General features: G+C 46.1%; 1 protein-coding gene across 3 annotated transcripts in view; it reads right to left on the bottom strand.

Annotated features, from left to right (window-relative positions):
- Nucleotides 1–927: 927 nt before the first annotated feature.
- SSH2 (slingshot protein phosphatase 2) overlaps nt 928–25,343 on the bottom strand; it is a 103,524-nt gene continuing 79,108 nt past the window's right edge. For all 3 annotated transcript variants that reach the window (XM_010861374.1, XM_010861376.1, XM_010861377.1), the window contains 4 exons: nt 23,956–24,102; nt 20,104–20,304; nt 10,048–10,882; nt 928–7,918 (listed from right to left, as the gene is read on the bottom strand). In XM_010861374.1, the coding sequence (XP_010859676.1) occupies nt 5,891–7,918; nt 10,048–10,882; nt 20,104–20,304; nt 23,956–24,102 (3,211 nt within the window). In that variant the 3' untranslated portion in view covers nt 928–5,890. The remainder of the gene's footprint in view (nt 7,919–10,047; nt 10,883–20,103; nt 20,305–23,955; nt 24,103–25,343) is intronic.

Below are 25,343 nucleotides of genomic sequence, written 5' to 3'. Positions count from 1 at the left end.
GTGCTCATCTCATTTGATATGGATGATTCATATCATCCACGAAACACTGACAAGGCAGTGTTTTCTCTGGAAATGGAGCTTTCCCTAGATGGTAGCACTGCTTTATATGTGATGAACGGCATCACTAAATATCTCATGATGGGTCTGTTGGAGGGGTGGGAGAAGTGGAGACCCCTTCTCTCCCAGCCTGGTTTGTTGTGGATTTTTGGGTTGTGCCGTGCAGCTTGTGGGATCTTAGTTTCCTGACCAGGGATTGAACCTGCGCCCTCTGCAGTGAAAGCTCAGAGTCCTAACCACTGGACCACCAGGGAATTCTTCCCCTCTCTGCCCTGTCCCCAGCCTGTTTTATTGGAGAGCTGCTCTTTGGCCCCATCTCTCTTCCTCTACCATTAAGTGCTCCTTTTCTAACAGTGGGAGAGGGTTAAAGCTTTTACTTCAGAAAGTCACGTCCCATTTCTAGAAACCTTTCTGTGAGCTGAGGTGCCTTGTGCCGAACAAAAGCTTGTGAACTCTCATTCATGTCCAGAGAGGTCATCTACCCAAGAAATCCAGTCTCTGCTGGGCCAGGTCACGGCAGCTGTCCTGAGCAGACCCTTTGTCCCACAGATGGCGGAGGAATTTTGGTTCCTTTGCTTATTCATTCTAACATTTAGGTGGTGGCTTTGACAAGAGCCTCTTTGACCAGGCAAGTTCCCAGCCTGGTCACTTGATTGGAGCCACACTATCTGAAATACCCTTTGGTGACCCCATTTCCCATCCAGTCCCTGTTTTGTGAGAGGTAGAAAGTTTTATTTTCCCCAGCAGTCAGCTATCTCATGGGGAGGGAGAGCAATCAGTGAGAATTGATTCATGGTTACCATCAGTGTTCTCTTCCAATCCCACCTTCTCACCACCCCCCTCTTTTGTTGCACTTGATCGAGTACACGCTTCATCTTCAAAATAAAAATTTATTCAATCTGTAACAAGAACATTGAATCTGCACATTTGCGCACAAGTTCACATTTAAAAACAGCGGAGCACATCAATAATAAAAAATCTATGATACAAGTGGAACATCCCAACCAGCAGGAAGATTAAGGAAGGAGATGAGACCACTCTTTATATTCTGCTTCAAATGCCTCAAAAAGGTCCCAGAGATTCCAGGGAGCACCTGCTTTATTTAATAAAATGTGAGCATAAAAGTTTGGGATTGCCTGGGCAAAGGTTAACAGTCAGTGGGAGGGGCTTTGGGGACTTGTTTTCTACCTTTACAACAAGTCCTACAAAACAAAGTAGAAAGGAAAAAAGAAAAGGCACCTTAAGCTATGCCAAGCAAACCAAATTCCAATAGAACATAAAAACCAAACAATTCCCTGTGGACTTACTGATGGGGAAACATTTCAGGGCCAGTTAGTTGCCCAGCTTCCAGACTGAGTCATCAGCTCGAGTTAAGCCCCGGGTACCGGAGGCCGCCGCTAGTGCTGCTGTGAGGACACAGATGGTGGCCCTAGTCACACACCTCTTGGGGCATCTTCAAGCCGATGAGGGCTGATTCCAGTTCAGAAATTCTGCCCCAGATCTCTGGGGCACTGAGAAAATGAGGCTGGTTCTCTTTTCACAGCAGGAGCCAGGCCCAGTCACCCTCCACTTCCAGGCTATTAAAATACAGAAGCATCTTGCAATAGCCTTCCATGGCATCCAGGGACCCCAAGCCCTGGAGAAGGGTTAGGAGTGTGCAGCTGCCTGCTCTGGTGGCAGGCAAGTTTTCATTCTAATACGGCCCCTGGATGAGTTGAGGCAGTAAATAAATTTATGCCTAATACATGCCTTGATCTTTTAGTTTGGAAGGGAAAATGAATCCAAGATGCTCTTAAGTTGGATTGGTGGTGAAAGAAAGAGCTAAGATTTCATCTCATCTACCATCAAAAAGCAAAACAAAATTGAAAAACAACACTAGCCATTCACCACTACAACCATCACTATAAGACCACACCATCACTGAGGAAATGACGACTGTTTCCATACAGCGTGTTGGCTGGGAGTGCAGGACACAGATGGAAATCAGCTCCAGGTGGCCCCCACTTCCCCATGAGGGCTGACCACAGGGCCTTGCTCTGTGTGAGGATGGCCAGGGCGGGTGCCTGGAGGAGAGGGAGCGGCCATCAAGATGATGCTCCTTTTAATACTCACAATGTAAACAAAGTATCCACAGACAGTTGTTCAAAAAAGCCAAAGAATGGCTTTATTTTAAAAACTGAAAATGCCCTTGAAAATGACCCTTTTCGCATAATGCTTTCTTAGAGAGAGAAATAACTCCCAACCAACCCCCCCCCCCAAAAAAAAAAAATCTCTACTAAACATGGCTAGATCACTTCAGAACTGAAATCCTCAGCTGGAACAAATGAAGATGTCTGTGAGCTGCTACTCTCAGCAACTTCAGGTCTATCTGACGGCATCTGTCTGGGGCCTTTTAGCAGGAGGGGGGACCCCAGAGCCTGGGTGGTCATCCTCAGACTGTCCTTGGGGCTCTTGGTAGTTCCCAAAACAAGAAAGAGGAAATGCCAGCTGGGATACAGGTACAGAAGCAGGAGAATGCTGGGTAAAGAGCCTGAAATGTTAGGAATGATCCCAAACATTCGGAATCTGAAAGGCCATCCAAATGAGGTGAGATGAGGATGACTACAGTACAGTCCTACATCTGCCAGAGCACACACCATGCTTACGTTGTTTCTAAAATCAGAAAAGCGGGGCTTTTCCTGCTGACCGGAGCGCCATCCAGATTACAGCTCAAAATCTGTGTGCCTGGGGGCTTGCACCCCATGCACCACGATGTGACTTTTTACACACACACACACACACGCACACACAATCACACAGCCCTCCAGAATAAATTTTGAGTCAGGCTATGGTAGTTTTCAAAGTAAAGAGATCAAGAGGCACTGAGCGAGAGGTCAAAACTTCTACTCATCTCTGTCAATTGCCCAGACCTGCTGCTTTGGGTCTGAGTTTTCCATGAACAGAAAAGGGAAATAGGTCACCCGAGATTATCAGACCGTTTGAAGAGAATACAGTTTGGAAAGTTGTTGATAGGCTATCATGGACTTCCCCTGGACAGAACTCAGCTACGTAAATAGCACAAGAACACTCAGTTGTGGGAGTCTGAGGGCTGGCAAAACCCCATGGCATGCTTGAATTACAGACCTCATGTAGAGAATGTTTCTTTAGGCAGGTAAATTAAATGATTAAAAAATATAATTATTTTTTAAAAAAGGCAGAGCAAGACCATTTCCTCGACACTTAAAAAAAAGTTTCTTTCTTCACAGCGTTTGATGGTTCCCTGACCCCCCGCATCTCTGCTGTTATTTAATGCAGTGAGAGTGAGCATTGAACACCATGGCGAGAACAGTGCAATACTGCCGACGCCCAGGTGTGTCCTTCTTGATATGAGGGATGTCACCATCTCAGGGGAGTCACCGAGTGGACACGACTCTTTACCTCCATGCCAAGCCTCCTCTTCCCAACCCCGCAGTTTCCTGTCCTTTCCCCATCATCTTGGTGATGGAACTGCCTCAACCAGACAGGGCAGTGTCAATGGATGAGCCCTGGAAACTCATAACCCTGTCTTGCAAGTCTCCTCACACTGGAACATGCCGCCTAGCAGAACACTTTACAACACATTAAATATCCAGGAGTCACAAAACTGTGTGGATGACACATCTGAACACTGAAGAAACTATTTTGGAACAGCACAGGTACCTATCATTACTACACCTTAAAAAACACTTGGAACAGGAGGTTTCTAATTGGCCTCCTGGCAGGGACGTCAGACCCAACCGTGGCCTCCTCACAGCAACTGGATTCACAGCTCATCTTGAGCACCTAGGAGTGGCCTCAGCCCACCTCTGCTGTCTCCTTTGGGTCACCCTGTCCTCACCGAGCTCTGGTCTCTGACATCACATTCACAGCCTGTGAATCTGTCGTCTTCTCTCAGTGCTGTGATGAACCCCAAACCTAAACCTCAGCTCTGTGCTTGGTGTATTTCTCAGCGATGTGGCCATCGACCAAAGCACACAGGAAGCCAATCTGTAGACCTCTTTGGTTCTGAGGAGCTGCAGAAGGCGTTCCTTCTGGGCTAAACACGTGTTCTGTAAGAAGCTGAAACAGGGTATTTACGGCAGGGGCTCCTGTGTTAAGGACCTCCACAATAGCAGCAAAGCAACAGCATCCTAGATGTGGTCATTAGGGGCACCTGCCCTTGCTGAGGCCTCCCTGTGGCTCTTCAGCCCAATCCATTAGGGGCTTCTGACCTGGGCAGCAGTAACACTCACATATGCTCCCTGGCTCTGATTCAGCCAATGTTCTGGGATTTCAGTCTCAAAGAGGCATCAGCCTTCAGTCACGCTGCAATCTAATTGGGAGCCTTTGGGGGTTTCTCTGAGGAGGAAGTTACTAACACATAATTTGGCAGGAGCTGGTGATTAGAAGTCTCCATTTAAATTACACCACTGTCCACAGATTCTCTGCAGATTCCTACCAACACCCATGAGTTTTATTTCTGTGGTGTCTGTATGTCTTCCAGTTGCAGCTTTACTCCTTCTTAAAATGGATAAATCAAAAAGACCCTACAACATTAACAACAAAACAATGTAACAAAGTGAGGACATTATGTACATAAATACTGTATATAAACTAGAGAAATGACAAATCTTCCAGGAAAAGAAAAAAAGAAAACTTATGTCAAGTGTTAACAGTGATAATATTAAACAGAAAAACTTTGCATTCACTGGAGGTTATACATAGGTCATGTAACAATTCAAATATCTATGAAATTAAAAAATTAGGCAGCGTTGGGAAAAACAGCATGAGGGAGGAAAATAAATTGGAAAAATATGGCCATGAAACTTAAAAGGCCCGCAGAATTATTCAAGTAACGAAAGGGTTAAAACCCTACATCTGTACTCATTTTAGAACACACACACATTTTCAGTTGCTGTTTTTCAAACTTGGCCCTATCGTGTTTTCTCATTGGGAGGATGCTGCAGAGCACATTTCCGGCGGGTAGGGGGGAAGAGGGGGTGGGGAAGAAAGGGTAGGATGACCACCTTAGTGGAGTCCATCCACCCAGAAGATACTGGGCGTGACCACCTCTCCACCCCCAATTTCACCTCTTCTTATTCAGATTCCCTTTACAGAGGACCTCTTGGATTTCATTTGGAGGTCATTTTAAGTTTAATAAAATGATTTGCTTGGGGTAAAAAAAAAAAAAGTATTTGCTTGATAGGTTTACAAAGCCAGCCGTTATCATGCCTTTTTATAATGATACACTCTGCAGACCAGAAGAGATGAATTCTGGAAGACCCTCTTTGAAAGCAAAGCAGAGCCTGCCTACCTCAGGAACTCCCAATGGGCTGGGCTGAGAACACGCTGACGTCAGGCTGCCCCCTTCAGCAAATCTGAATCCAATGCATCAGGTCTGGAGACCAAACCCTCATCACACAGGCCCAGGGCAGCGCTTCCAATTTCCAGCTTCATCCCACCCTCCCCATCTGCTTCCTTCCTCAATCAAGCCAGCAGGCCTTTCCTCGGAGGGCAAAATGAGGAGCAGGTGGCAATTCATTGAAAAACAGCACGTTGCCTTGGATAAAGGTGTTCTTTGAAAATGAGTGTTTTTTTGAGGTTTGAATTTTCCCAAAAAAAAAAAAAAAAAAGACAAAATGGTCTTGCCGTCCAAATCAAACTCTCTCTCACACACACTCGGGGTGGGGGTGGGGAACAAACCCTGCATGCGCCAGGAACAGTAAAATGACCAAAATATTATAAAATTAACCAATAAAGTGCATGGTTCCTTACGTATTACACCTGCCCCTTTTACAAACATTTCTTTTAGAAAGTCACGTGTACAGGCTCAGAATCACATGGTATTATAGAAGGGGTTGGTTGTCCGTTTTTTATCGTTTGCTTTTCTCAGTCTCCTAAGGGGGTGAGTTCTGCCGTGCTGCTCTCGGGGCGCCACAGCCAGCCCCGGGGCCGGGCTGGTGTCCTGCAGTCCCTGGGTCGGTACCGAAGGAAGGCCTCCTTCCGAACTAGTCAATCCAGGTCCTGCCCTGGGGAGCAAACACTGCTGACTGGAACCGAACTCTTTGGCATACTGTGCAAGGGGCCTCTCCACTGGCCTGCTCTGCGCGATGCACTCTGTGGTTCTGAGCTGCTCTATCAAATACTTGGTGGGCTCTCGGTTCTGGGGAGTGTCTGGGTTTTCTGGGGGCTCCTGGGCCTCCATGCCCGAGTCCGTTCTGAGGAAGGGCTGAAGCAGTTTGAGATGAGGGGACTCAGAGGAGACAGGCTCCCTCTCTGGTGAACAGTCTTTACAGAGGTCCAAGTAACCTAACTTGGCAAGGGAAGCTGAACGCCTCATTTGGGGTGGCTTGGGGAGCCCTACCTGGGAAGTTGCTCGGGACTCGATTTCTTTAGCGCGTCCCTTCACCACCCTGGGGCTCTGACTGGGACTCTCTATACTGTCGCTACTGGAGCTGTGTGGGAGCTGATGGGCTACAGATGTTGGGTCCAGTTTTTCTGGTTGCTCCCCAATATTATTACCCAGTTGGCTGATTAAATGCAGGTCTTCGCTACTGAACTGGGAGCCCTGATATGGCACTTCACTGGCCCTGGAGAGGGGGCCCTCCTGACTTTCTTCCCAGCTGCCCTGCTCCGTGGAGGGCTCGCTGTCTGTGGTGCTGCTCTGCCCTGTGAAGCCTTCCAGGTGAACCACCGTCTGGGGGTGCAGGTGATCCGGGCTGGCGCCACATGGCTGGGTCGTGGGACTGACAATAGGCGCTGCTGGGCTGCTCAGGGTGGGGGGCAGGTCGACTGGCCTGCTGTGCTCATGCTGGGGAGAGGAAGAATGAGGCGGAGGTAGCACTCTGGGGTGCAGAGGAGCCTGGTCGGGGCTCAGCGTCCGGTTCAGATTTTCATCCAGAGCACAGAGGACAGTGAGGGTCTCTTCCACCTTCACTGTCCTCAGTCCCTGCGCCCCACTCTTCTCACTGCTGGCTCTTTCCCACCCTGGCCCGGGATCAGGGGATGTGGCTGTGTAGGTGTATTCAATGATTTCTATCTTCTTGGGAAAGGCAGCAGGGGCCGCTGGTGTCTCGGGCCCCTGGCCGGAGACCACAGTCCTCGGCTCCCGCAGGATACCTTCATGCCGTGGGCCATCCTGAGTTGCTGGCGCTGGGTGAGACTCCCGCAGCTCAGGGGCTGGGACGATGGCAAGCTGCTCAGGACGCGGTAAAGAGCCAGACTCAGACCCACCGCATCGCCCTTGGCCCCTGCCCGTCTCTGGCTCCTTGGGGACATATGACAGTTCTGGGGCAGCTTCGTCACTCTTCCCTTTCGCTGCCAGGTCTGCCACTGAAGAATCGTTCTTGGAATTCTTGCGAGTGGACAGCGAGGTCCCCGCAGGGGCAGCACCATGGTGCTCCTGTTCTTGCCGCAGGCGCTCCTCAAACTCCAAGGTGGCTCGCCTCACGGACCCGGGGTACCACTTGGCACCCGGGGGCATCCCGGGGCCCCAGAGCTCTTGTTCCCCCTCCACTGGTTCCTCTTCTTCTACCTCTGCGGTGGAGGAGTGTGCCCCTGGGCACCCCTCGGGGTGCCCCTTCCCTGAGTCTTTGGCTGGTTCAGGCTGGGCTGGGCAGGAACCTTCACTCTGCTCCAGGTTTCCAGGTCTGTTCTCCGCGGCCTGGGCCCTCTCCAGGGGCAGCTCGTGGACGATGTGCTTCTTTGGTGTGTGGCATGGGTTGGACAGCACGTCTCCTTTCACTTGAATCTGTCCAACTCCTTGACTGATGGATTCAATCTCAGTGACGATTTCTTTGACTGACATCGCATTTTCTGAGTGCGGCTGCATGAAGATGTCCGGGCTGACCTGTTCTGAGATTGCCTAAGGAGAGGGAACAGTGAGAAGGTTATGGTAAACTGGAGTCTGATTCAAAGAGCCAGACTGATTGCTCACTAGGTTCCAGGAGAACCTTCTGGCTCTGAGGACACAAATCATGGGGTGCCTGGAACTGTCCTCTGCCTGGGGTTACGCTCTATTTCATGGTACAAGAAAAGAACAGATTCACCAAAGGCAGAGATACAAAATTAGTCATACATCGTGTCACTGCCTATTAAACTTTTGTTCTGTTTGCTCAAATAGGATTCTGTTCCAATAGCTTGCTCCAAAAGTAAACAGTAAGTAGCCCTGGAAGCTCCTATAATCCTTATTTTCTGAAGACCCTGAGCCTTCTAGATTCAGGCCATCCTGGGGTAAATGAAACTTTTCCTCTCTAGCCTATCAACTTCTAGCCTAATCTGGTTCAAGGGGAAGAGTTCCACTGAAGGGCTCAGTGGCCGCCTTACATACGCCCAGAGTCTGAGGGAGATGGATGTCTGACTTGGAGTCTCACTGTTCTCTTCTGTCCTCTGTCTTGCCAGCTCTCATCCACTCCTCCCCCTGCTTCTCCCAGTGGCCGCACCCCAGCACGTGAGCACAATTCCTATGTTTCATGGGGCTCCTTCCGTGGCTGATGCAGCCACATACCTGAGCACACTCAGAAACTGTGACTGACATTTTACTGTTCCACCAGTTACAAGTCCCCACATGGGTTTAGAACTAAGCCAAAGAAAACTGGCCAGTGCGAAATCAAGCCCTACTGTAAAACAGTTAAGAATCTCAGAATTCAGAGATGGCCCTTGGACGTCTCTTAAAGCAACATCATTCTGCGCCTCAATCTATTTTGGCAGCATTTTTGCAAATTTTCAAAGTACAGTATTTCCCTAGGAATTGTTCTGGTCTTTCTCCTTCATAAGAGTCAGAGCTAGTGCAGACTAGCAAGGTCAGTTATGCCTTTGGGAGAAATGTGCTGGGACATCAGGCAGAGGCCAACTTGCCAAAGCTGGGAGAGAAGCCACAGCGGGCCCAGTATGGTGCAGGGGCTGTGGAGAGAGCGCTCATATGACCAGGAACTTTGCAGAAAAGCTATTTCTGTCAGAGCCGCTGCACGCATTAGTCCAAAGGTGAGCTTGGGCATTCTGGTCTCCTGGTAGAAATGAAATAGAGGCATAACTTTGGGGGAGAAGAGAAGACAGAAGCAGAGGCAACAACTGCCCTGGGTTGGTTAAGAAGAGAGAAGAAAGATGAGGAGTATATGAGGTGGTAAATTTAAGTAGGTGGATATCAGGAGATGTCAAGACTCTAGTCAGCTCCATTGAAATCATTAAATGACTTCATTTATGTTAAACCAAATTGATCACCATTTACTTCCCATTATCAATCTAAGATACCATTGTTTTTAAGATACCACCCAATTTCCAAGTCAAAATGAGAATAATAATTAATTTGAGTCTTAGAACTGTTGACACATAATAACTGTTCCCCTCCCTGGTCTGAGATGGCTCAAAGGAACTCATCAGCCAGAGAAGAATCTTGGGATTCTGTCTGCTCTTAAATTATTTCCTCAAACCATCTCTCAATTCTCGAATACCAGAGGGTGGCAAGATGAGGAACAATTCAGACACATTATCAATAGCAAGAACTCAGCATGGGAATTAGCTGCTACACCAACAACTATTAATACATGTCCAGTCTTTGAATTTTCTGAAGCAGAAAGAACTTCCCCAAACAAATCCATCCTCTCAGAGAGACGGGTCTCACTCAGGCAGCAGGTGAGTCCCTGGCACCTCCCTGCTGAGAGAGGGAGATATGATCTGAACTGCAGAGGTCCAGGGGGACCTCTCCTTGTTCTGGGACGACATGCATTTTGGCTAATCCCTTCTTCCCTCATCCCCTTTCAGAAATACTTCTAATGACACCAAAAGCCTGGAAAGATAAATTCCTTGAAATGCCACTGATTTAAAAAATATAACTATATTTAAACCCTAAGTTTTCCCAGAAAGTCACAGCCAGACTGTCTCTCCTATATCGCCTTCTTCAGTCTTTATCAGTATCAAAAATAGAGTGAAGAATCCCAAATATTCTGTCTTCACAGAGAACAAAAGTAGGGACAGAACCATAAAGAGAGTCTTTACCTTTGACTGCTCCTCATCTACTGAAGACTCCTCAGATGCGTGGGGAGTATTACTCAAAGAGCTGCTTCTCTGGTCATCAGTGGTCGCTTCAGAAGGGGCTGCTTCCACCACTGACAGTCGACAGCTCTCATTCCTTCCTCCACCCACTTCCTCCATCCTTGAATGAGAAAAAGATCGGGACCGGGTTTCTTGGGAAAGCTCTACAAACTTCTCCAGAGCGCTGAAAAAGTCAATGCGATCTCCACTGAAATCTGAGACTGTGGCCTGGCAGCTGGGTTGGGGGCTTGGTGACTCAGGATCCGGGGACATGGGGAGATCTTTCAGGCGGGATGTCAGCTCTTCCATGGGCAGCAGGTGGACATTCATGTCTGCTTTCAGCGCGTCCGTCTCCAGATCTTCCACAGTTAAGTCTGGGAACTTGTGGGCCATTTCTGGGTCCTTTCCAGGTTGGATTAAGGCTTTGGATGCATGGCAGTTGTCAAGAGGGAATTTCGGTTCATTGAGACAACACCCTGATGAGCATCCATTGATGTCATTTAGGTTTAATTCATCTTCAATCTGTCCGGCGTGAAATTCCCGAGACGTAAACTCCAAGCAGATCATTCTTTCTTTGGTGCACAGGGCTTTCTGATTCTCATCCTGCGGGACCACGTGTTCCACAAAGACGGGAGGGATGGGTGGGTGGCTCTCCATGGTCTTCACCTCGGCAATCTGGTCTGCTGAGGTGGTAATCTCCTTTTTGTTGAGTTCCAGTCCTGGTTTGCAGATGGGTTCGTGGTGGTCCGAGAGGTCGCTATCTGAATGCGATCTCCAGAGTTTGTTGTGCCGCTGTTTGCTGTGGAGGACACACATAGGAAATGCCTTACTCTGATTTGTGAAAACAATCAATACCCTCGTAAATCTTATCCTGCAAGATGCTCTGTTAACGCCCAGTGGGAGTAGGCAATCAACAGTTGAAAAGAGGCTCAATGTTACTAATAGCAAACAACAAAAACAAAGCAAAGCAACAACAAAGACAAATGAATATGAGATATGACTTTTTACATCGGACTTACGAGAGCCGAGATGGTTGCTAACAGTTAGTGTGGATGATGGTTTGTGCAAACTAGCACTTTCATGATACATGGTTGGTCGGGGTGTGAACTGTAGAATTTCAAAGGATGAAATCTGGCAAGAGCTCTCAAAATTTAACCCTTTCACCAGCAACTCTCCCTTTAAAATTTTTACTTTGAGAAATACTACTACGTAAGTGCACAAAGCTATATATATAAAAGGATGTTTACTCTAACACTATGGCACCAAAAAAATTTATTTAAATTACAGTCATACACTTACATGCTATGAGGCTATTAGAAAGAGTCAGTATTTCAATGGAACGATGTCCAGGGTGTATTATTAAGCGAAAAGCATGTTGAACACACTTGGAACATTTAGTTCCCATGTCAGAATAAATGTAGGAAAACATCTGCAGGAGCACCATTAAACTGGTAACAGGGTTTATTTTGAGGAAGGCGGGGCTTTCACTTTGGGGGAGGGCTTTACATTCTACACTCTGTAGTATGTCTGTAATTTGTGAATTTAAAATGAGCATGTTTAGTATTAATAACTGGGGGGAAAAACTAAAACAAACAGCAAATAATACAAAGAGAAACACTTCAATGGAGCCCAGCATAAGTCCTCATAATGAGATAAAGATCGATAGAGGATTCATCACTGATGTGGAACTGTGAGGAGGGTGACAGTCTTTCTTGAATTAGAAAGCAAAGATGAGGGAGGTCCCTAGTGGTGCAGTGGTTAGGACTTGGAGCTTTCACTGTGGCGGCAAAGATGAGGCTAGTAAATCTGGAGATGAAGGATGGTAACAGAGAGGAAGAGGATAAGCATACAGTACAGGCCCCTTTCATAAGGATATCTGGATAAAAATCACCAAGCTAAAGTGACCCCGGAAAAGGAGGTAAGCAAAAAGACTACACACACATCCATCCTGTGGTTGATTTTGTGGAGAGGAGGTCTGATGAGATCTCATTTCAAAGCCCGCTCTAACAGGGAAGCACAGTTCCCAAGGCTCCAATCAAAAAGAGGAAGGTGGCCCTGTGGCTGGCCCAGGGAACAGGTCGCCAAATGTGGCATTTGGGGGTGCAGTTTCCACGACTCACAGGCGGATGAGGAGTTACTTCACCTCAGGGTGGAATGGGAAACAGCCCAGAACAGCTTACTCAGGGCACAGGGCCATACCTGCCTCGGCTGCCCGTGAATCTCTGCCGAGTCATGCGCCTGCACTAATGTGAACCCCTGTTTGTTCTCAGCCCTGCACCTGCTCTCAGCTCCCCCGCCTGTTGGCTGCTTGGGTGGGGCTCTCTCTGACTCAGGCCTGCCCAGCAGAAGGGTGCTTTTCCGGGTAGGGAGCAGGTCAATTGTTTATGAAGACAGCTATAATCAATTAGCTGGCTGTGAGGTAGGCTTTTCACCCTTCCCAAGCTGCACGAACTCCAGCTACCCCTAGGAGGAGACAACATATCACACATCCCAAATGCGTGCGCGGTGGTGGGCGGGGGCCAGCGAACTGGTTGGATAGGTGGGGCCTTCGCGACCAACAGATGCCCCTGCGCTTTAAAGTTCCTTCTTTTCAATCGAGACACTCTGTTTCCTGACCTAAATAATGACTGTGTTCTCCAGTTTCTGCTCTTCGCCTATCGTGAGGATTTTCAAACTGGCACCAAGTCCTCTCAGCCACCATGGTGGGGTGACTCCTGTGATGCAGACAGATCACTGGGAAGGCTATCTCTGGGAGGAGCTGTTCTCACCCTGATAATAAACAACAGCTTAAGTCACCAGGCAACTGTTATCTTCCTGGTCCTGAGAACCCTCCAAAGCATGTTTCTAAAGAACTGCCTGTAAGTCACTAACCAATGAGAGACGGATGTTATGCTAATAGGCACAAACAGGGCCAGTCTCAGAGGAAGTGGCTGACATCATAGCTGCTTTACCCAGCAGGGATTTCCTTCCCTTCTTGCAGAAGATAATCATCAGAAAATACTGGGTCAGAGCTCTGGAATTATACTGACACCTCCTGTAAAGGAGAGAGAAAAATCCTGATCCAAAAATAAGTCTGATTCTGCCGCCTTTTTCATTTTTGCAGTAGGACCTGCAGGGAGAGTGGCAGGCAGGTCTCTGACAGTCAAGACACAGCCTTTGTTCCGTGTGGCCCCTTCTCATCCTTCTCCTCCCAGTGCAGAGGTCAGTGACCTGAGTTTTGTGCTGATCACACCCTCCTTTTTCCTTATTGTGTCATCACGTTTTGTTCTGATAATACATAGCTTGGTTTGCACGTTTCGGATTTTACATAAATGAAATCATACTGTGTATTCTTCTACAAATTTTTTTTTTGGGGGGCCTAACATGTTTTTAAGATTCATCAATGTAGCTATAATTTTATAGTGTAGACAGTAAGCCACAATTTATTTATCTGCCCTGCTGACCAGCAGTTTTGGGCTACGAATGATTACAGACAACACTGTGGATATTCTTGTGCCTGGTGCCGTTTGGTTTCTCAAAGGTGTTTACATATAGGAGGGGAAAAGGTGGGTCACAGGGCCCGTGTGCATTGTTAATTTTACTCAGTAACACTAACTGCCTCCCAGTGAAGCCTCTTCGCAAGCCAGTTTATTCTAATACTCCATCAGTAGGGAAAGATATAAGACATTAGATCATATTTGTTACTTTAAACTGTTAACATTTATACTCAGCTGATGCTCCAGGTAGGCAGCAAGTAAAAAGTGAATAAGTGGTGGTTGCTCAGTTGTGTCCCACTCTTTGTGACCCCATGGACTGCAGCCCGCCAGGCTCCTCTGTCCATGGAATTCTCTAGGCAAGAATACTAGAATGGGTAGCCAGTCCCTTCTCCAGGGGATGTTCCTGACCAAGGGATCGAACCCAGGTCTCCCACATTGCAGGCGGATTCCTTACCATCTGAGCCACCAGGGAAGCCCCAGGCAACAAGTAAACAAGGTCAAAAAGAACTTCAGAGCTGGTCTGTGGCCTGGATGATGCAACCAAGTCTCAGGTTCTTTTCCTCCCTGAGTGGCCTCTGACTTGAATTTGGATTCATATAAACACACTGACACACATGAAATGACTGGGTCATTCTGGGTAGGAATTTGGCCTTTTACTTAGTAAGTGAGCAAGAAGGAAATCTAAACGACAGGATGCATATGAGATCCCATTCTCTTGCCTCCACTTTTTCTTACTGTTAGTTGCTCAGTCGTGTCCGACCCTTTAGTGACCCCATGGACTGTAGGCCACCAGGCTCCCCTGTCCATGGGATTTTCCAGGTAAGAATACCGGAGTGGACTGCCATTTCCTACTCCAGGGAATTATTTCTTCCCAACCCAGGGATCAAATCCGTGTCTCTTCTGTCTCCTGCACTGGCAGGCAGATTCTTCACCACTGTGCCACCTGGGAAGCCTCTTATTGTTACATGTTTGGTGAAGTACCAACTCTTGAGAAAATTATGTAGAGGAAAATACTGCTAAAAAAGGAGTATCAGTTGTAGTAAAGTCAAAGTGTTTATGGTCATTTCTCAGGGCATTAGGCAGTCTGCAGAGAAGAGGAGAAGGAAGAGGGAAAGAAACCATCAGCTGAGCATCTTCTGGGCTGTGCATGGTCCTAAATACTCCAAGATTATTTCACTGAAACGCTATTAAGAAAATCCTTTAAACTCTACCTGTGATTGGCTGTCACCTGACCAGGAATCCATGTCCTCTCATTCTCAGGTTCCCTCCTGCTGGCTGACCACTGTGTGCCAGCTAACTAGACTAATGTCTCCACCAGCAAAGACAGCTCTATCTTCTCTGGCCCTGGTGACAGGGACATTCAAAGAGTCAAAACAGCTATGAGGCCATGTCACAGACTCCCCCTGGCCACCATCCAGTTTTTCTTCCTCGCGCCTTATATGCTGGAACCTGATATCTCAGACACATGGTCCAGCTTGCAGATACATGAAAGCTGAACCTGTCGAATGGAATATAAATCTGCCAGATACCTCAACGATCAGAGTCCAGGATAACAAACAGGGTTGCTGGTAGCTTAATGGAGGGTTTCAACACACATACACACACATACACCCCTCCTCCTGCATCACTCCTATCCCCAGCTATAACAACAGAAAACATAAAATTAGATATGAACAGTCAGTACCTTTGTGATAAATAGCCTCACTTTCAGATCTAAAGGAGAATATGAAATATTAGCCTTCCTCAGGCTTAAAGACAGGCTGAAAGATGTAAAAAGTCCCTTGAATTTCACAGGGACTCTCACTGTTTGGTCTACATTCTCATATCCTGATTAAGAGACTGTAACCACCTCATAAATCACTACAGGGGCCTACTGTCACCTTGTTAAACTTCTCTTCTAGCCAAGGGGTTGAAGTGCCAAGCTAATACCCTCCAACAGAGGGTTGCCCTCTCAAGTTAAGCACCCTGTGCCACTCTAGACAACCAATGCAGCTTGACAATGCCAGGATCAGGCTGCTAGTTCTGTGGGAAAACCACGGCATGCTTCCTGGGAGAAGATGTGAAATACAAGATGTCTGAGTGCCTGGACAGGAAATGGAATTTCTTTGCAAATCCAGTGAGTCCTCGGGATTTTCCCAAGGACTCTTCCTCTCTTGGTTACCGAACCACAAGGCTTGGCAGAGCTTCAGACAGTCACAGGCCTCTGGGGCTTCTCCTTCTTTGCTCTTCTAAGCATACAGACCCTGAAGCAGGTCTCTAGGGCTGGGTAAGCAAGCTTCTCTGAGGCCCAACCCACTAGGCTGTCAGCTTGGCAGGTAGCTTTACCAGTGCTGTATTCCCGACAAAACATCATAGCCTGCACACCCGAGCAGATATATGCCCAGGAGGTACTCCTACTCTTCTTCCTTACTGGCAGAGGCCCAATTTGGTTTGAGTGTTCAAGTCCCACAGGGAATGTGGTACTTCCCTAACACCAGAGGGTGAACGTGAATTTATTTTATCTCTTCAGCCATGTGGCTTGTGAGATCTTTGTTCCCCGACCAGGGATTGAACCCAGGCCACAGAAGTGAGGGCGAGGGAGTAGTAACTACTGGACTGCCAGGGAATTCCCCGTGAGTTTGTTTTAACCAGCCCAGGAAATTCTATTTTCCTAGTCAGTGATTAATTAGTTTTAGGAGTATGACCCAGTCCTGGTCAATGGTCCTGTGGGGGTGGAGTGGGTGGCAGACTGTTGGGGAGCTTCTGCAAAAGGTCTTCCCTTCTGGTTGAAATGCCCATTCTTTCAGCCAGATGCTGTGGAACTTCTAGAGAGATGCCTGGAAATGTGGCATCTGTCTGGAGTCATAAGGCAAATTCAAGGACCAAGCCATTAGCCAGGGAAAGGAGAGCAGGAAGAGAGCACCGACCGACGCCCTTGATGCCACCCCAAGCCATTATACAGTCTGCTTGGGTGCTTCCTGCTACAAGAGATGGTAAATCTTTCTAAACTACCTACAGCTGGGCATTGGGCAGGGTGTCCAGTGTGTACTCCTGCTGATCCACGCTTCAGCTGATCCACTTCCCAGTCTGCTCTCTGCCCTGGAGACTGACCTATGGCTCACCTCGAGTGGCCCCTTGTCTTCTGACTTCCGCAGGGTTTGGCTGATGGGGAGCCCCAGCAGAAGACTGGAGGGAGATGAGTGGAGGCAGGCCACTGTTCTCCTAGCTTTTTACCCGCAGGGCCACTCTGGCTGGCTGGCTGGAGCCCCTGCCTGAAGGCTGCTGCCTCTCTGAAGGGGTCTTTTCTCCAGGAGTCTTCTTCCAGGTTCTAGTAACTGCTCCCCCTACTCTGGGCCCAGAAGCTATTACCAAACAGCTCTGCTGATACAAGTTCCTTGATTCCACTACAGTCTTAAGGCCTTTGTAATCAGTCCCTTTAAAAAGTCTTCCTCATAGAATCCGAATCTGAGTATGCGGCTTCTTGTTGAGACTCCCAACTGATGGAGACCATCTATTACTTGCAGCTCAAAGTCACCTAAGTGACACCCCAGCACTAGACTTCAGTTTTTAAAATTCAGGAAACATCACAATACAGACAATTCCAGGACACTTCCATTCCAGTTTCAAGGGGAGTGAGTGTGTCTGTGGGTGGTGGGAGGCAGTGGTTGGAGGAAATAAATGGCACATGCATATGTGTTTTCTGGGTAGCCCTGCAGGAAGCATGTGATGAGAATCACATCTGAACAACCCTTAACAGTACATATCATACATTATACACACTCTTATTTACCATAACGCTGTGAGCTAGGGCTCTTGGTTTTCATTTTATAGACAGGATCAGGTGAGGATGATAACTGAGAATTCTCAAAGCTGCAACAAGAGGGTGAACCAGGAACGGAAACCAGATCTACTGACTCAAAATTCTGTGGTTTCCTCACTCCCCAGGGCTTGCCCTTCCCTCTGTGAATCAAGACCAGAAAGGCAGGAGGGAACCAAGAGGGAAAGGGAAGACGCAGGGTGGATGTGTGGGTTAATCCTACCCTTCCTATCCTCATCCGAGATTTTTCTGCAATTCCTTTAACATATAAGAAAAACTACATATGCTAGAAAAACCCAATCCAACAGCTTGCAGTAGCCTGGGATTCCAGAATAAATACTGAAATTGGCAGGACACAGAGTGTTCTTCCTCTCGATGGGTCACGTGAGGACACTGCCTAATGTCTGTCATGTGTGCGTCTGGGAATATACAATATTTATGCGTCATTCAACCTTCAGATGCCTCTTTCTTGTGCCAAAAAGAACTGCTCTGTCCCCTATCTTCTGATCTGACCTAAAAATGTCATCAAAATTTGGCCCCAAAGACCTATAAATTCTTTTTAAGTGGAGGACTTCAGTATCCTCCCAGCTTCCTAAGAGAACGGCTTGGATGAAATCATGCCAAGAACTGAGTAAGTGGGAGGGGTTTTTAGTGGAAACCATAGTGCTGTGGCCACATGTTCACAATACCACAGGGGTGGGAGGGTGGTCCTTTGGCTGGGATAGGCTGGAAGGCTATTTAACATTTTAACATCATGGGAAACACAGCCCAGATTCAAGAGTCAAGACCAAGTCATGAGACTCACTGGAGTCGAACTCTGGCATCAGCTCCGCCTGCTTCTAGGCAGCTGTGCCTTCACCTTAACAAACCACTCAGAACATGCCAATGTGGGAAAACACAGCAAAATACAGCACTCCACAGAACTCCAGCACGTGGCATCTCAGGAAACTGACCCTTGAATTCAGTTTAGTATCTCAATCCTTTTCCTGGAATCTGCTGAAGGTGGTTTTCACCACCCCCACTAAAGGGGTAATAAATAATGTAGTAAAATTAATAACTCATCTTACAACCAATTATCAAATTATTGTGGAAACAGCCAGTTTTTATTGATACAGGAAGATATTGAAGACCTAGTTCTGGGTAGACAGAGAAATACAAATACTGTACAGTACCCCTTACACATGGAATCTAGAAAAGTCAAACTCGGAGAAAAAGAGTGGTGTAGAGTGGTTGTTACCAGAGGATGAGTGGGGTTAGGGGGTGATGGGGAGATGTTGGTCAAAGAACACAAATTTCCAGTGGTGAAATTCTCAAGTTCTGAGGATCTAATGTACAGCATAGTGATTACAGCTAATAATACTGTATTATATACTTGAATTGATGTTTTCTATTTGTGGTGCTGGAGAAGACTCTTTGAGAGTCCTTTGGATGCAAGGAGACTAAACCAGACAATCCTAAAGGAAATTAACCCTGAATATTCACTGAAAAGACTGTTGCTGAATCTCCAATACTTTGACCACCTGATGCGAACAGCAGACTCATTGGAAAAGACCCTGATGCTGGGAAAGACTGAAGGCAAGAGGAGAAGAGGGCAGCAAAAGATGAGATGGTGGATGGCATCACCGACTCAATGGGCATGAATTTGAGCAAATTCTGGGAGACAGTGGAAGACAGAGGAGCCTGGTGTGTTGCAGTCCATGGCGTCCCTAAGAGTCAGCCACGACTTGGCAACTGAATAACAACAACACAGAATGCTGCTAACGGAGATCGTAAATAGTCCCACCACAAGAAAGAAAAGGCGATTATGTAAGGGGATGGAGGTGTTAGCTGACGATATGGTTGAATTGGTTTGCAATATATAAATTTATGAAATCAATACAATGGACATCTTAATAAAGCTGTGGGGGGAGGAACAGTGACAGTTAAGTGAAGTGTAAGTGCTCCATAAATGCTGCTACAGATAAAAAAAAAAAAAAGGCCCAATACTGAGTGAAGAGGTAAGGCTGAAAAACAGGTTTTGTGAAAAAAAAAAAAAAGAAAAATATATCCATCAGTATATGTGGTAAAAGACCTAGAGACACAGATAAGATAATGTCAACTGCTGTCTGTGGGCACGGAGTTTCTAAATGATTTCTCCCTTTGTATTTTTATGTATTTCTGCAAAACATACATAACATTGGACTGAAAGATCTTAAAAAAGAAAACGAGTTATTTCTGGGAAGTAACTTCATACCTCACATGGATTACTTATATCCCAGTTTTGCTGATTTGTTCCATGACTGAAATTACTGGAGCAGGCTCACTGAAAGCAAGCACTCGGGGAAAAAACACATCCAAAGCAGCAGGAGGTACTTGTTTTAAAACATTGGGCCAAAATTTTTCTAAGAATTTCAGCTATACCTAGCCCTACGTTGGGAGCAATCAGTATCCATTTTGATACAGCAGCTGTATCTGGCCTTAGAAGATGTTGAGGAGTATTTATGAAAACCTGCACCTAATTGAGAACTGAAATAAGGGGATCTTATTTCCACCTTTTAAATGTCTTTAGATTAAATGCCTAGTACTCCATGCTGAGCTCAATCAAGTTCTGGTACTTATTTTTTAAAAACTAGATGGATAGAGATTTCAATTTTCAAAGTGTATCACACACTTAAATTAGGCTGAAGACTAGGTGCACAAAAGGACATTTCACTGTGGCCTGGGGAGCATAAAGGAGGGAAAACTGAGCAAGTCAATTAAGGAACTCACCTTGCCAGCAAGATCCCCTGGTACTCTTCCAGCTGTCTCATGAAGCTGGGGTTGGGCTTGGTCACTGTCCGTCTTTCCTTCACATAGTCATAGGCTCGGTCCAAGTTCCAGCCATACTCCTTCATCGCATAGGCGATCACAGTGGAGGCCGAGCGACTCACCCCCATTTTGCAGTGCACGAGGCATTTAGATCCATGTTTCCTTGTTTGGGGGATTCAGATAAGGAGGAAAACACAATAGTGAGTACATTTTATCTTTATTTTTTTGAGATTTTTAATGTGGGTCATTTTTTAAAGTCTTCATTGAACTTGTTACAATATTGCTTCTGCTTTATGTTTTGGTTTTTTGGCTGTGAGGCATGTGGGATCTAAGTTCTCCGACCAGGGATTGAACCTGCAGCCTGCTGCAGGTTAAGGTCAAGTCTTAACTGCTGGACCACCAGGAAAATCCTTAGAGTGAGTACACCTGAAAAGCTAGGTTCTTAATGTGTCCGTGTTTCCTGTTTGGCCCTTTCACTTTCTTGCTATGTAATTCACCCCACCTGAGTGCACTTGTGTGCACCTCTAATCACGTGTGTGGGGCAATCCTGGTGCATTCAAACAATGATCAGTGTCAATATTAAGCCTCTTTAGTTCAGCAAATGTTTAGTTCAGCAAACATTTACCGAGCATTTACCATGTGTGAGACCTTATGCAAAGTCTGCTGCAAAAATAAGTAACAGGTTTTCCCTGGAGGGTAGGATTCACTGGGAGAAGCGGACAATTAAAATTCAGAACAGTAATTGCAATGACAGTTGGTCACAGAGCACAGAAGGAGAATTTTCAGTTTAGAGACTGGACCCCATTTTGTGTGTGGCTGCAGGCCAGTCCCCTCGGCCCCAAGGGCACATTTCACGGCTGGCAGGCTATTGAGTTACAGGTGTGGTGGTGATTCATCTAATTTATCCAAATGCTGGGAGTTGCTTCCAGTTCCAGCAAGAGTTCTGTCCCAGGAGGAAAGCACAGACCAAATGAAACCGACTCTCCTCTTTACTCAGACGCAGCCCTGTACTTTGCACACCACCCCCCTGCAGTACCTAGGGACTGGCTGTATACCCGGGGGACTGGACAGGACCATGTGACGCACCACATGGCTCTCTCTGCCAGAAGGGTGGCATGGGTAACAAGCTGTCTGTTTGTTTCTTCTTTTTTAATGGGGTAGAAAACAAAGTTCCCGTAGAGTGACAGAAACAAACAAAACTCCTCAGTCTTATGCCAGAGCTAATTCCCTCGGATCTGAACATTACTTGGTTATGCTAATTCTACTAATAACGCAGTGTCTGGCCTGGAGTAAGCCTTCAAATGTTTGCTAAATGTATGAACAAACTTATGGATCTGCTGATTTTATCTGTCAGCTGTAAGTAGGATCAACATTTTAAAATCTGCAAAAAAGGACAGTTACTCTTATCACTAGTGTACATGGGCTGGGGATCCTTCCCAAGGGGTTATCCCAATAAATTTAAAAATGCACATGTCAGCCCAACAGGGGAAATCTATTCATTCACTCACTCACTGTATTACAGTAGACACGCTTCCTTCCAGAAGCTTATAATCCTTTTACTGGAGACAGAGACACATGAAAGAGTTAAGCACCAATGAAAGAAGGCATGAGGTTAAGTGCCAAGATGAGAGGGCCAGCCAGATAAGCTGTGAGAATGCAGAGCGTGGTCTGGAATAATTTAAACAGCCTCATAACAAAGGTAAAATTTTAGTGTCCCAACGGCTGGTGCGAATGTGTGTCTCTGTGTACTCAGATGATCCCAAATGACTAGGAAATATTTGTTTTACTTATGGCACCACAGAGCTTTCATTTAGACTACAGTTGGGAAGCCACGTCACAGTGACTCAGATGGAGGTTCAGACATGTGTTCTGTATTTTCCCATCAAGCTCTGACAACTTTAATACATTGAATTTCAGGTCTTTGCCTGCAGGCAAGGAAGGTACTCAAACTTGGCCAATCTTAAGAAAAATACAATTATGAAATCCATTCCTATGAAAACATTTCTACATTTTGAGCTCAGCTTTTTCAGTGAATGGCTTCTAACTCAGGTAATGAAGGATGTGGAGTTGGTTCTCACCTATCCCAATTTCATCTTTCAGGTTCAGTGCTCGCCCCACCCCCTTACTTCAAGTGCTAGACTGTCCAGATGAAGCCCGGCATCACGTTAGGACTCCTAAACTCACCCAAGTGTAGGCAGAGTCTGGAATTCAGGGCCCTGATTAGGGCTGAGATGTCCAAATGAGATGTCCAGGGTGCCACTTATGGAGGCACTCGCTCTCAGATGCTGACCTACATTTACAGGACATGAGAGTGCGTGCCTCTCAGTAAATGTAACATGGGCACCTCAGTATTTCCTTTCAACCTCAGCCCTGCTGGAATCAGCCTTTCTCTTCACTGGGACTGGGGCCTCGCCTCGATCTCTAGCCTCTTTGGCTGTAACCCTGACTATTGCCTCATCTTTTCCAGTCCCCTTTCCTTAAGGAACTAGACTGCTCCTATAGTTGATGGACTGAAATGAGACACGATCTCAGGTTCAAGTCTTGTCTCCACCAGTTATTACTTAATCTCTCTTTGAATCTCATCTCTGTATTCTGTCCTCCTCTGTACAGAAGGAAGACAGTATACACCTCTCTGGGTTTTGGCAAACAGGAGAGAATATGTGTAAAGTACATGGGACATAGGAAGCATGCTATGAGTGGTATTATCATTAATAATTTAGTAAGAAGCTTCAACAGTACAAAAGTTTTTCAGGTACCTCTAGGAGATTGAGAGAATGGGCTCAAAGCTGGAGTATGGGAATGGGAATTCAGGGTAACTATAAGGAAGCATTTTCTGACCATGAAGGTCCTTAAGTGAGGTGTGGTATCATTCCTGAAGGAGGACTTTAAAAACAGAAGTGCTTCTCATCTGCCAGGGAGCATCTGAGTGTCGCCACACCTGCAGAGGAAGCATGGGCAACACGTTCCCTGAAGGTTTCTTCTTTTGAAGGAATACATAGGACTAACAAGGAAATCCCCGGGGACTTAAAAAAAAGTGTTGACATATTAATACTAATTAATACTAAACCCTAAATTAATACTATGAAATTGGTTCAGTAAAAGGAAGACAACCACAGAAGGGCCAGAGGAAATTTCCACTATTTAGAGTACTGCAAATGTACAGGACCTGATACTCATTGGAAAAGGCCTTGATGCTGGAAAAGACTGAAGGCAGGAAAAGAGGGCAGCAGAAGCTGAGATGGTTAGATAGCATCACTGACTCCATGGACATAAATTTGAGTAAACTCCGAGAGATAGTAGAGGACAGAGGACCTGGTGTATTGAAGTTCATGGGGTTGCAAAGAGTTGGACACAACTTAGCAACTGAACAACAAGAAAAGTAAAAAGCAGGGGGAAAGATTTCGAAAGCTTGCTGTGTCTTTCCCCTTGATTTCAGAGAGGAGGATCTACTGTTCCATCTGTCTGGAGTAATTTCTATTCTATAACTTTCAAATGTCTTCACTGGCAATTTCAGAATTTCTTCCTTCTCTCATTTCTATTTCTTCTGCTACAGCTTCAGTTTATTTTCTCTCATTTTGTGCTCAATGGAAATAGCCAACATGAAATCATCTTTCAGGGGCTTCATCTACTTAAAGCAAAAGTTTTAAGTCACTAGTCATCTTTTTTCCTAGGATTAAGAAATCCCAGTCTCCTTTTTTTCTTTACTTCCTTTCCCTGAGTATCATCAGTAAGTTATCTACAGCTTTCAGGCCCCAGCCATGTGTGGTGCAAAAGGAAGAGGAGTCCGAATGTGCATGTGGGACCGTGACTCACTTTGCTTTAGAGATGAATTTGTAAGTGTCATTCCAGTAAGCCAGGAGGTCGGTTGCCTCTTCATCATACACCCGAATGTTGTGATACTCAAAGACTCCCGGGAAGAAGTTGTCTATCTCTCGAGTGACATTCAAGATATAGCGAACCCTGTGAGGAAACCAAGAGAGAATATGACCTCTATTACTCAGGCGAAATCCAATTCCCAGCATGTTTTTTCTTATTTAAAACTGGTTTACTCCTGAGGCTGAAATTAAGTACCAAACTATGGAAGAAAGCTAAAAAACAAAAGCAAAACAAAACAACCCTAAGAGGCTACACTTAATACAGAATCTGTAACAGGCTGGGCATAGCTGGGTCTCAGGGTAACTAAGGGAGAAGCTGTCTACCAAGTTCAACGTCTACTAAGTTCAGTTTGTGTGCAGTTATACAAGCTCATCTTTCAGAGTCTTTTGAAAATATGCCTTGCAATTTACTCCAAAGAATCAATTTGAAGCTGGTCATCTGACAAATTCTCTTCAGTCACAAAAATTATACCAGCGACAAAATTTATTCTGTGGAAGTCATGTGTATTAAATCAGATTATTAACATGTATCTTAAGAAAAAAAAATAGAAGGAAATATTTCCTATCTTTCTAAATGCCAGATTGTCGGCTTTTTGCTCTATTACTCCCTTTAAACTACAAGAAAGGCAAATGAGGCCAGGGTTGGGAGGGTCAGAGGAAAGTTGGACTTCAAACTCTCTCAGCTTTCAAGGCTGCATTCCTGGCTGCTATGACAGCAGATGTGTCTGAGAGTTCTCCCAGGCTTGCAGAAAATGGTTTCTGTATCAAAAATCTCCTTTGCTGTCTCTCCCACTGTGCAATCTCAATAAATGCTTGGGTTTAATTTGCCAAAGGATTACCTTTTTGCAGTGCTGTGTGGCCTTAAGACATCACTGTTGGCTACTTCAACAGTGCAACACAGTCACTCGTTTCTCTCTGTAGAAGCAATTTCCTTCTCAGAACCACACATGGACTTCTAGAAACCCAGTCTCTGAAGTCAGAGGAAGGACTACAGAAAGGGAGAGCCATGACAAAGCAAACCCGTGGTGAAGGTCAGGCAACCAAAATTTTTCTGGGACATGATTTCCATCTGTTTCAACTGAGCATCAAAGTCCATCACTAGAAAGGATTTTTTTTTCCCTTTTTAATTTAAAAAGCAAGCTGGGCTTCCCTGGTGGTCCAGTGGTTAAGACTCCACACTTCCACTGTAGAGGGCACAGGTTCTATTCCCTGCTGGGGAAACTAAGATCCTGCAAGCCACGTGGTGAAGCCTGCCCTCCCCAATTAATTAAAAAATAATAAAAGGCAAGCAACATGCACCTGTGGAACACATTCTAGAAGTTCTCC

The sequence above is a fragment of the Bison bison genome, unplaced genomic scaffold (genome assembly GCF_000754665.1).
Source record: "Bison bison bison isolate TAMUID 2011002044 unplaced genomic scaffold, Bison_UMD1.0 scf7180017864472, whole genome shotgun sequence".
Lineage (NCBI taxonomy): Eukaryota > Metazoa > Chordata > Mammalia > Artiodactyla > Bovidae > Bison > Bison bison.
Note: the sequence above shows the minus strand (reverse complement) of the source record. Positions and strands in the feature narration are given on the sequence as shown.